General features: G+C 40.9%; 1 protein-coding gene across 1 annotated transcript in view; it reads right to left on the bottom strand.

Moving 5' to 3' along the window:
* The window catches only part of rspo2 (R-spondin 2), a 47,878-nt gene that overhangs the window by 13,108 nt on the left and 21,751 nt on the right, over nt 1-13,019 (bottom strand). Inside the window, exons 3-4 of the mRNA XM_056761645.1 lie at nt 4,753-4,896; nt 4,263-4,451 (exon numbers count right to left, since the gene is read on the bottom strand). Coding sequence (XP_056617623.1) covers nt 4,263-4,451; nt 4,753-4,896 — 333 coding nt within the window. The remainder of the gene's footprint in view (nt 1-4,262; nt 4,452-4,752; nt 4,897-13,019) is intronic.

Genomic DNA, 13,019 nt, shown 5'->3' with positions numbered 1-13,019 from the left:
GCTGCTTTTTGGTCGAGAAAGGCAAAGGGCTGAGAACCTTTGAGGAAAACCTCTTTCAGAAGAACGCCGGGCAGAATTGTGCAAGTAAGGAAAATCTATCCGCAGAGAAGTGGTGCGACTGACAGAAAATCCAGAAAAGGAAATCCCTGCTGGAATATCAATCTAAAGCGCTTTAGCATTGAATTATTGTTCTGCCTGCTCTAGTGCTGCCGGTTGGTCAGTTGATTTGATGACAGGGGCCATGTTAGGTGCAAGCTGGAGCTCAGCGGGCACTTCATTTTTGCAAGCAGCCGGGTGACTATTAATAAATTGTGTTTACAGCCCACTCAATACGCCACCCTGAGGAGCCCCGTCACGCTGCCAGAAAGAGACTGACTAGCCTGCTGGGAAAGCGTCGGCCCAGCAACAGGCTCCCAGCTCAAAAATAGAGAAGCCAAGCGAGTCTGATTCGCTTTCCTTATTTACAATGATAACAGAAGCTAATACCCTGTTGAAAAGACCAGCATGAATTTCCATGCTAAACAAATGGTGGTCGGCGAGCTTTATCCTTGACCAATGGAGGCTTGCTGGTTAACCTAGTTACAGTACTGCTAGCATCACATTCTGGTGACCAGCAACCACGATGTATACGGAGAACAAAAGAATCAAAGAACCCTGATCAAAAGTCATTGTGGACATCTATAAAGTTACCACATGCTTTAAAAAAAAAAAACAGGGCTGGTGAATGTGAGCGATTTAGACCAATGGCGCCTATACGTTCATCTGTTCTTCAGTCACATGTGCATTAGGTTCAGACTGGCGACATGTAAGCTTACAGACATGAAAGCTGAAAGATCAGATAGACAATGCCAGAAATACATTCTTAAGTACAGCTCATTTTTCCTTTCCGACATTATTTACTTTCTTGTATTTCCTGTCTCTATGTAATCCATAGCAATCTGCAAGGTCTGGTGTTCTGTAATCTATACCTACTGTATTCCTATAGTATCTCATGCTTCTTTACGTACGCTACAATAATGAGGGTTTATTCTAGCAAACCCCCTCCCCACCTTCTTTTACCTTATTTCTCTTCTTACATGGAGCAATTTGCCTTTGAAACGCCATGCATAAACTTACACAGGCATACATGCCTAGTCCTTCTATATAATCCTATTTATGTCTCACGGAGTAATTTGTTAAATTGCAGAGCAAAGCTGTCGTATTAGGTACCATTCAGGGATTTACGTGCAAAATCCTCAGAATCCAGCGTAATGTAAGAGGTCAATCGGGGGTTATGTTATCCTGGCCTCACATGAAATGAAGTCTCTAGACCAAGCTTCCTTATCTTCATCCAAGGGCTTTGGCTACTTCCTGGTCACTCGTGCACTTTATTTTCTCTTGACGTATATGTGCCGGTAAAACAATGACGATGTTTACATGTACGTCATTTCTTCCATTATTAAGTTAAGAAGTTTACATGTTTCCTATACACTTGTAATCAGCATAATCTGAACAAACGGAGACATATAACTATCCCTTGACACAATACATGCCAACATGATTAAAACACGATTGTGGTTAATATCAGTATCTCCACGATATCCATAAGTGCATGTAAACACGATGACTGATTGTAGTGCTGAATACTGTGCTTAAGTAGCTAAGACGACATCTGAAGAACAAGAAATCTGGTGCATTGGATTCCTAGTTTGGGGAACACAGGGATATAATAAAGCTATAGCAACAATAAAATAAATGTTTCAGATTCTTTCTAGCTGAGTATTACCTTAACCCTTGTGTGGTGTTCATAGTTTGTCAGCTGGTGTTCGTTGGACCCGCAGCAGTTTTGGGTTTTTATTTCAACACAATCGAACTCTTTATGTTAAAATACTTCACAAATGTTTACTTCAACTACCAGCAATATAGACAGCATATATTGTTAATATTTACCCTGTACCTTTGTTAGATCACATTTATGAATTGAAGTTCTACACGTTTGTTGCGGGAACGTCAGAAACAGAAAACTCACACTCTCTCACAAACACACACACACACTGACACACACACTCTCACAGACACACACAGGTTTGGTTTATTATCTCCTCGGGGACAGTCAATAGCCGTAATGATTTTTAAACTGTACAAACAGCATATTTCATCCCCTAACCCATTCCCTAAATCTAAAGATCATAGAAAATGTTAGATTTAAAAAAATATTGTTCTGTATGATTTAAAGGCTTTTTTGCCCATGGGGAACTCAATTTTGATCTCCATGGAGTCCACCTGACTTGGTGTGTATTCAGGTTTAGGTCCCCACTGGGATATAAAAACAAGGTCAAACACTAAAAGGAGGCCCAGACATATAGAGGACATAAAAAGGTACAAACATTCTTTTTTATAAGACCCGAATATCCTGTATATAATATAAATGTGTAGGGGGGTGTACAGTGTGTGTTCATTGAAAGTTTGTCCTGATAGTTTGGTTCCAAAATGAGATAAATCATAAAATGTATTATGTTACTATGGTTTTATTGTGTTTTTATGTGTAAGTTAGCTGTATTTTTTTAGTTTTTATGGCTTAAATCAAAACAAACCAACTCCAGTTTGATTGATATGAATTGGAATGCACAAATAAAAAACATGATTTGTCAAAAATAATTAAACATTTGGAACCAAACTGTTCATATGTTATTCAAAGAAATTCTAAATTTGAACCAATAATTCTATGTATCCTTACAACACCATGCAAGGGTTAAACTGGTACAACAATTTACACTTAGTTGTTGACTCATACAGACCATATTACCGTATAGGAGCTTTTAGTGGTTTCTAAAGGCTTACAAAAGGTTTAAAGGACTGACTCTGCGATTCAATTAAGACTTTTAACAATGACTCTTAATCACTGACCTCAGATGAGATAATTGAGACCAGTAATGCCAGTTTTTAATTAAAGAAAGCTATAAAATACTTTTGGAAAAGGTCAACAGGAGCTAAACTACGGAGGGAAAAATCCTGTTGAAAGTGCCAACGAAAGGTGCCGGAGGAAGAAGTGCCAGAAAAATCCCTCCCGACCTTAAAGCCATTGAACAAAGAAAAGAGCAAACTGATGTGTCTAAAATATATCTACTCAACCAGCAGCACCTCTTTAAAATACGACCATATAGACCGAAGCTTACCATTTTCTATTTTCTTTCATTTACTGAGTAAACCAAAAAAATCCGGCGTTTTGTTTTGACTTGAAGATGAACGAATTTAGTCTTATGATGTTCTGTTTTAGGGCCACATTCAGCGGTTGAGATCCGATCCCGTGACTTTTTTTAAACAAAAAAGTGGACATTATGGAAATTGTGATATTATGCGAGACGGAGGAACCTTAAATAAATAGTGGATTTCGAGAAAGTTCAATCTCTTTTAGCCTCGGGCTTCTGGGTTTCTGAACTGCTGAAAATTAACCTTTCCACAATCGGTCAAAAACATTCTGCAAGGAAAATTAGAGTGAACCGAGTTACTGAACGTGCTGTCCTTTGCTGACCTTTGAAATTGAAATTACATGCGCCCTTGGTGTGACAGTATCATAAGTCAATGATCGCAAAAGATTTAAGTTCATTCAGGTGCGCAGAGAAATAAACGCTAAAAGGAAACGTCTCAATTCATTATTATCGCATGTTCTCCCCGATAAGACCTCCTGAATAAGGCAATTATTTCCATAAGTAAACTTGGCCCCTCTTTAGAAAGCTAAACACGTTATAAAATATGTTTCCTTGGCTCTATTTTCTTAAAAAATATTTTCCCCCGATTTGACTTCTCGTTTTAGTGGTTAAACACATGCAGCACCCACCGCAAATAACTCTCTTATAGAGAAAGGAAACAGAGCACCATTGAGAAAACCTGCACTTTATACTTTGAGATATTCCGCTGGGAAGAGAGGTGAATATGTGAGAGAACACATGCGCTCTCATGAAAAAACGCACGGCGAGGCGGCTAAAGTGAGCGTGGAAAAATACTTATAAATCAAGAACGAAAATGCCAGTCAACACCGAAAGCCCAAATTGCAGGAGTGCGGTGACTTGTCATTCAAATAAAAAGCAAAGTAGCAATAATCAGTTGAGATGCATTTCTTCTTCTAGGTGGAGAAACGTTGGAAATCTAATTATATTGATGATTTGCAGATGGAATAGAGGATTTGTATCTTAAATACGAACTCACATTGAAGCCATGAGGAGATCCACATATGCTTAACCAATCAAAAAGACACACACACACACACGTAGTGAGTGCCTCACCTCTCCTGCAATGTCGCATAGCCATTTTGCATCTTCTGGATTCGGCGATGGTTGGACACGGTATTGTGTCCTTTGGTGGCTTCTTCACAATGTGCCGTGTACGGGTTTCCAGCCCCCATTTGTAGCCACAGGTTTTGTTTCGTCTGTTGCAGGACCCCCACTCGGTCCACTGGCCCACCTCACAACCCTCTGTTAGAAAGGGCAGAGAATGAAACTGATGACATTTTACAGTAGAAATGACGACACAGATCTTACCGCTTATAAAAAGGGCTGACTTTTAATCTTTTTTGCAAATAAAAGTGTTCATAGATTTTTAGCAAATTTGTTTGAATGGAACACTTTTATTCTAGTAATGCAGATTCTTCAATATTAAAAAAACATTATATGGAATTATTAGTGAATATCAAAAACAATATCTGTCTTGTAATCGTTTACATTCACACATTTCACAGCGCTATAAAAACAGTATTATTTACTAAACCTCACATACCTCCACATTCCATGCTGTCCTCCAAGGGAGCAAAGCCCTCTGGACACTTGTCGAAGCAATGGCCCTTGTGCAAGTAAAATTCAGGCTTGCACTTCGTGCAGAAGTCTTTGCTGAAACAGGCCTCACAGTTATCTATCCTACACCCTGTGAAGAAACAAGACAGAATGCTACTCAGGACAGCAGTCAAGACAGATGGAAAGGTCTGAGGGGATCTTTGTAAGCGATTATGGATTAGGAACAAAGGGGTTATGATGCATTGCAAGGTTCTTCTCTTAAGGGGACTGATATATCACAGCACAGCATTCTTTGACATAGATTTCGAGCCAGGGAGTGCAGGATGTGACATCTATAGGCATTACCTCACAGAGACCCCTTTCACCTAAGGACGGAAAACAGATCACCTCAGCATCCAGGAGTCAACAGCCAGAGCAAAAGTTCTACTTTCGTCTGATCTGGAAGACCAAATGCACCAAAGCCGAGTGAAATCACACCATTCTTCGGTTAAAATGAAAAAGTAGATTTAGTTTGCTCTGCTGAAACAAAGCTGGTCACCATATGTGTTTTGGTTGATGGACCTCAGATTGAGATGGAGGCTTTTTTGGTCAACCAGCATCACCAGAAAAACCAAACTGGTCGACCAGTTTTGCAAGCAAAGTTTTCTTGGTGAGCAGCATGGCAATGTGTGTCCACCACCTAGACAAACATCAAACCGTCACTAACCAGCTTTGACCCAAATTGTCATGGTGTTGTCAGCACTATTGCCCTTAAGGAATGACCTAGTCTCATCAAGAGGTCGGAACGTCTGCGTTCACATCACAGTTGGGTGGAGTTTTCATGAGGGGTCAACACGCTCCGATCCTCCCACGCCCCGCCTTGCCACAGCGTATCAAAGGCGCAGCGTGCCAGCAAGTCATCAAGCGGTGACTCAAATAGGACGTCAAACAGAGCAAAATTACATGACCTGCACCAACAGGGCGATGCGCAGGCCAACGTAATTAAAAGGAGCCACTGTGAGCCGTCTAATTTATGGCACTTCTTAAAAGCCTTTTCAGATGCCTGGTTGCCTGATGGCTGGTTGGCTTTGGAGCTCAAATTACAGCTTTTCCCAAGCATGTGAAGCATTGGGTCCGCTCAGGTACGTCAGGCACCTGTTTGCGACTCTTTAGAAGGAGTATTGTACATTTTAGTAGATGAGCATGTGATTGAAATTGTCATTGTTTACTCTTGACAAGAGTATTGTTTACTCTTGTTTACTTTACTCAGTGTTGTGCGGAAGAAAAGGTTTGAAATGATATGAAAATAGATATATTTTGATGAACTATCAATTCAAAAGTGATAGTGAATCTTCCAAAGAAAAATATAAAATAAGATTTAAGATTAAACCATCTTCAACATTCCTTACCAGCCAGAGAGTCCCTCCCCTTCTCACCTGTAGACTCCGCCCCCTTCATCTGATCCCTCCCACAAATTAAATAAAAATAAATAGATAAATAAATAAATAAAAGATAACAGTATCCAGCAAAAATGATCACCCTCATATTCACTTAAACATCAATAATTTTGACCAAAATGTACATTACATACAGTACATAATATTTAATACTTTAAAGTATATTTATGTTTTCACTTTGATTGTAATAAAAAGCGCTATGCTCAGTAGTTCTTGCACTACTGGTAATTTACAACATTACTATTATTCACAGAAATTGCTAGTAGATAATTAAGTTGGGGCATACCACACATAACCAAACGTAATGTGCAGCAAAACCTTTGAAATAGATTAACACACAGACAAAGATTAAAGAGATGAGCCGCGTTGTCTGGCAGTTGTGCAGCAGGATAAGAATTCAAAACACGCCATTCAAAAAAAAAACACAATAAGTACATGTTTTAACACCCTTGTCTTTAAGACAACAAGGCAGCAGTGCATCTTTTGTTTGGTAAACACGTGCTCGAGCCGGTCGAGTTACGCTGTGCTGTAGAGATTTTGGCTCGGGGTCCGAGAGGAAGGCGGCGGCCACACAGAGGGTTCCAATCGCTTTTGTTCTCGGAGTAACTAGAGCTCTGAGAGTTTCTCTGTCCCTACACGTACAATCTATGATTGGCAACAACAGCTAATAAATCAGCTTTGTAGCCTAAAAGCAGCTTTTCTCCAGTGCCTGATAAATGGCAGGTACAGCACGGCTGTCATCACCTCCTGGGTTGCATGGTCCGAGAGGAAAAGATGAGAGTAAAAAGGAAATGAAATCGACTTGACGTGAGACCACAATGGTGCGTGCAGGTGCTGGATTATTAAAACCATTATTCCATCAAAAATGAATATCAATAATAAAAATTTACTTTGGAATATTATTATGATGGAATATTCATATCCAAACAATACTATATCACACAATTACAGAATACATTAAATTCCACAAAAGATGCTTGTCATCACACACCAGAAAATACTATCTATATATCTATCATAGATCTGTTGGTATCAATGTGACCTGTATGCTTGATATCCATTTTTGGTTTCCGATTTATCTTATTTCATACTATAGATGTGTCATAGTGGGCTCTATTTAAAAACCCTCCAGATGGATGAAATGGACTTTGCGCAGCATTACACTTTCGAATTTAGTCTAAACTTCACATATTTCATAAAAAGGTTAGAAGATTAAAGAAATCCTTTAAAGATGTCCTTCCTGTGACTCAGTGGTTATTGCATGGTGCTAGCAATGCCGAGATCATGGGTTCGATCTCAGGGGATTGCACATACACAGAAACACATGTATAGTATAATGCAATGCAAGTCCTTTAAAGCGTCTGCCAAATGCATAAATGTAAATCTTTTAAACCCATCAGTGCAACTGGTAACCTCATGTGGGGCAACAACCCCAAGTGTGAAGCGACTTGTAGACTAAAAACACTTCTGAAAAGCTTTTCTGCTCCACAAGAATGAAACTCAGTGACACTTTTGAAGATTCAGATGAAAAAAGGACTAATTGGGCTTCGCGCAGACGTGGGAATCTAATCCTGATGCAGACACTTTGGTCCTCGGTGGGATTCATAAAAGGGACAAACGCACAAACAGATCTTTCAAGATTCTATGTTAAAAGAAGTCTAAAATGCCAGCTTCACTGCGAACCGTTGCTTGAGATTTATGCCTGCCCTTTCTTTCCACTTGGCTTTCAATGTGGTTTTAAGTCAAGTGCATGTTGAGTTGAATCGTCAAGCTTTGGGGGTGATCTAATCCTGAAAGACTTGTGGCAGGAGTGCCTCGCTGCTGTGGTCTGGACGGAACACAAAAAAACAATAAGGCAGATAATACCGTGAACATGCTAGCCAGTGTCACACTCGAGCAACTGCAACCCGGTTAGCCAAGGCTGTTGAAAGTTTTCTTCACTGTTTATGCAAATAAATGTTTAACTTTGTTTTTATGTGACAAATGGCCTTTGTATCATATGTGCCAGCGTCTTCTTAATGAAGTATCCAGTCCTGAGGTCACTGTAACCAACGTGCAGTACTCAACAGACATCCTGTGGTGTGGAAGGGATGCCCATGGTTCGGGGGTGGCGTACGCCACATTTTTCCATTTTTCCTCCCAGGCTTTGTGGAAAGAGCCTGGAGCATCTGACCAGCTTTATTCTGGTGAGCACATCGTGCGGCTGACTTTCTCACACCCAGAAATGTCATCTTACTGCACCAGTGGGTGCACCAAACCTTCTGGGTTTTCCTGAGGATATTTGGGGAATATATTTGTATCATTCACATGCGTAGCGTTCTATACGACTGACTGTTGATATGTCTTTTTACTACATTCAGCATCTCCAAAAATATTTGGACGCTCAAAACCCTATATACGCTCATAATTAATCTACAATACAGTAGGGTTGATTAAAAGTTAATGCATTATCTTACATGATATAACAATGAACAATACGGCATCTCTTAAGCATTCATAAATATTAGGTAATGTTCATTTCAGCATTTAGGAATAGATTGTACAATTCAAATTAACATGAACAATTCTATCGGCAATTGCTTTGTTTTCCTCATTTCTTTTTGTAAAAGCGTCTGCTAAATACCTAAATGTAAATGTAATGGCCAAATTAACATAAAAAAGATTCATTGTTGGTCCATAAAAAATTCTCAACAAAAAAGATTTCGACAAAAAATTACATTGGCTAAACGTCCATCCATCCATTTTTTCTTCTTCCGCTTCATCCGGGGCCGGGTCGCGCAGGCAGCAGTCTAAGCAGGGATGGCCAGATTTCCCTCTCCCTAGACACTTCCTCCAGCTCTTCCGGGGGGACACCGAGGCGTTCCCAGGCCAGCCGGGAGACATAGTCCCTCCAGCGTGTCCTAGGTCTTCCCCGGGGTCTCCTGCCGGTGGGACATGCCCGGAACACCTTCCCGGGAAGGCGTCCAGGGGGCATCCAGAAAAGATGCCCGAGCCACCTCAGCTGACCCCTCTCGATGTCGAGGAGCAGCGGATCTACTCTGAGCTCCTCCCGAGTGACCGAGCTTCTCACCCTATTTCTAAGGGATCACCCAGCCACCCTGCGGAGAAAGCTCATTTCGGCCGCCTGTATCTGGGATCATGTCCTTTCGATCATGACCCACAGCTCATGACCATAGGTGAGAGTAGGAATGTAGATTGACCGGTAAATCGAGAGCCTCGCCTTGCGGCTCAGCTCCTTCTTCACCACGACGGACCGGTGCAGCCTCTGGCTAAACGTCAACCGGAAAATGTCTAAGACATGTAAAGTTTTGTGCAAAATTGTTTGCTGATGCTTCAGAAATTTAAAGTGGAGCTTAAATGTCCAAGGCCTGGTTTCACAGACAAGGTCTAAGGATACTCCCAGACTAAAATGACAGCTTGACCGGTCTTAAACCGAATATAACTGGCCCTCAAATATCTTAAAATGTATCCGTGCCATTGTTTTGTCCCAAGATGCACACCAGTAATGTATTCTTCTTAGGCATTTTTATAAAAGCAACAGAAATATCTCAATTCAACTAACGGTCGCCTTGCGGCTCAGCTCCTTCTTCACCACGACGGACCGGTGCAGCCTCTGGCTAAACGTCAACCGGAAAATGTCTAAGACATGTAAAGTTTTGTGCAAAATTGTATGCTGATGCTTCAGAAATTTAAAGTGGAGCTTAAATGTCCAAGGCCTGGTTTCACAGACAAGGTCTAAGGATACTCCCAGACTAAAATGACAGCTTGACCGGTCTTAAACCGAATATAACTGGCCCTCAAATATCTTAAAATGTATCCGTGCCATTGTTTTGTCCCAAGATGCACACCAGTAATGTATTCTTCTTAGGCATTTTTATAAAAGCAACAGAAATATCTCAATTCAACTAACGCATAGTCCTGGTTTAAACTAAGCAGTGTCAGTGCTACCGCAAATGTTTCAAATAACTTTACAGCGGCCTTTAAGGTGATACGAATAAAATGTTGCTTTAACTGCAGCAAATAGCAGGAGACAGCTGTCTTCATTTTCAATGACCATACAGAATTCAGTAGACACCACTTAGAACCATTTCCTAACAGAAATGCTGATAGATTTGGATAGGTGTCGCTTATACTGTCTGGCAAATCACGTCCTTTGGTCTAGGAACTAAAACAAGGGGGCCAAGGGCAACAGCTTCTTTTGCAGGTCCCGAATGAGATCACCATGACTGGAACAACCCATTCTGTTTCCAGAGGGCACAAGACTCTGGCAGCACCGGCAAGGCATATTACGGAATTGTGTTGATTCTTTAACAGCATTTGGGTACCACTTTGGGCAATGGTCCTTTCGTGTGGCTGCGGTCCATCTCAGTCCCGCTGGAATATCAAAGCTTCCCGTAAAACACAAAGGCTTAAGAAGGTATAGAACAGAGTTACACCAACGCCTGCTTTCCTATTTTAAAACGGTGACAGAGTGGGAATAACTACAACAACAGTCCAGCAGTAACATATTTTACAACACCAGGGATGATAAAACATGGTATTAAATGGGATGAGAAAATTATCCCCGACATGGGGGCTCTCGTGTGGCACATATACTAGTCCTGGATGAGCTGTGATATTTGAACTACACTTCCAGGATATTGGCAATCAAAAGCCTCTTAAAAAGAGTTTCCATGCAAGTAAAAAGAGGAGGGGATACTTAACACAATGAAAAACACATACACGCACATCTCTGTGAATTGCAGTTGGTCATCCGGGGCCAATATTTCTCAGAGAGCCCGTCAGATGAGGACCTCTTAGCACCATGGACTGTCAATCATCCAAAGAATATTTCATTAAGTCACTTAACTATGAGCATTAAGACTCACAGTCCAGCTTCACATCCATAAAAGCCAATGACCTCCCCTGTGATGGTCAGCTGGTCAAGTAATTTGACGACTACTGTAAAAGTTATGGCTGAATGAATATCTTTTCTTGCTCTACGGCTCGTTCGGTAAAAAAGAAAAGTTTCACATAGACAGCAATGGAAACAAAAAAAACTGTTGTTTTCAAGATGTTTCTTCTGAGATAAATGCCATGAACACTTCTCAATGCAAGTGAGCTTAATCTGCAATTCAGTCGCATCAACGGCAAAACATTTTTATCAAACGTATCCAAACCAGATTAATCAAGCTATACAATCTACATGAACTTTATATTTACTTGAACAATGGTCTACGTTGTATCTACCTCTGCTAAGAGAAAAATCACAGGAACAACCTCTTGGACCATGAAACGGCAACCTCGAGCAATCCATTTTTCTTTTGGGAGAAACTCGCCCATTTTCTTAGATTAGCGCTCTTTCATATCTCTGGACACATTCTCGAGTTCTTAGTCACGTTTCATTTAGGTACCAACTTTGTCTTCGATGCTTCCGGTAAAATTTCTCCTAAAAGAAAAGAGCAGAAACACCAATGGACTTTTGGTGACAGAGTAAAAGCACAGAGCTTCACATTAATGTGGACCTCAGATACTTTGGTCTCAGATACTTAAGTCACCATTTGCTTTCCATCTAATGTCTGTGCGAAACAACTGAGATATTTAAGAGATATCATTTGTAATTTATCTTTACTACGGGTCATGATTGCCAGTGGTAGTTCAAAGCATTCAATCTGGTGAAGGGAGACTCGCAAAATCTCCTAAACGCTTCACCCCTACGGCTCCATCGAAAGAGTCACTGATGGAGTGCAAACCTGTCTTCCTCTTTGCCGTGTTTCTCCTCAGACCCGACATATCTGCAAAGCATTTGTGCAACAAGATAGGATCTCTCTCTCACACACACACGCTCTCGGGGTATAATGATAAGCAGCTGGTGCTTAAGTGATTTCAGAGCCTGTTTTTACGTACACTATCAACTCCACATAATCCAGCATTCTGGGCTCTTGGATGAGCCTGAGAGCCCGAGAAAAGAGAGCCTAGCATCTTTGAATAGCTGCTGTGTGTCATTCTCCAAAACGTTTCCAGTGACCCCACAATTTCTTCTCACACTATCCCTGATAGAACATCCCATTATGACACGGACGACTTAGCGAAGATGACAGAAAAAGAGTAACTTAAGGAGGGGGGTCAAATGCGAAGCTGGATTACAAAGTCATGACTGAGACTGTGATCGCATCAAAGCAGGCTTTGCGCTGAGATTTTATGGTACGTGACAATATGAAGTTTTGTTCTGGGAGACGGTCTCAGAAAGAAATCCAGATTAACAGGCCACATATCAGTATCACTTAAAATCAAATTTGAGCCAGCACAGGGAACGGTTGGAGAGCACAGCATCACAAAACACGATCCTTCTCCCTGCTCTGAAACTGGTGACGTACATTAAGCTAGGTTGTAATGACTTGAGGCACTTTCCGTGCACTTTGATGGCTGTTTGTGAAAGGGGAAGTTCTATAACGGTAAGCAGACGCGATTAATATATCCAGTTTATGGTAAATGAGGCGTTTTAAGCAATGTTGTTTTGAAATTTCTGAATAAATTTGGCAGACAAAGCGGTCTCGAGGTTGTTGAGTGAGAACGAAGAGGATTTTTGTAAGGGCGTCTGTACTTTGTCTGGGTTATTAGCAATGTAGGTCTTGACGCGTTGCTCAGAGGTTTCTAGCCTGTCTGTCAGAAGTTTGGCTCAAACAATCCAAAGAGTTAGAGTTCTGTTTTCATAAAAAGCATTTGGCCGACACCTCAGGCTTTTCTCTTAACCTCAAAGGTCCAAAATGTCTCAGGCCTGGCGCAAATGTTAAAATAAGATTATAAAATCCTGGGGAAGAAGGGAAGATGAAGATAG

Source organism: Triplophysa dalaica, chromosome 12, assembly GCF_015846415.1.
Source record: "Triplophysa dalaica isolate WHDGS20190420 chromosome 12, ASM1584641v1, whole genome shotgun sequence".
Classification (NCBI taxonomy): domain Eukaryota; kingdom Metazoa; phylum Chordata; class Actinopteri; order Cypriniformes; family Nemacheilidae; genus Triplophysa; species Triplophysa dalaica.
The sequence above is the reverse complement of the archived record's forward strand: the minus strand, read 5'-3'. Positions and strand labels throughout refer to the sequence as shown.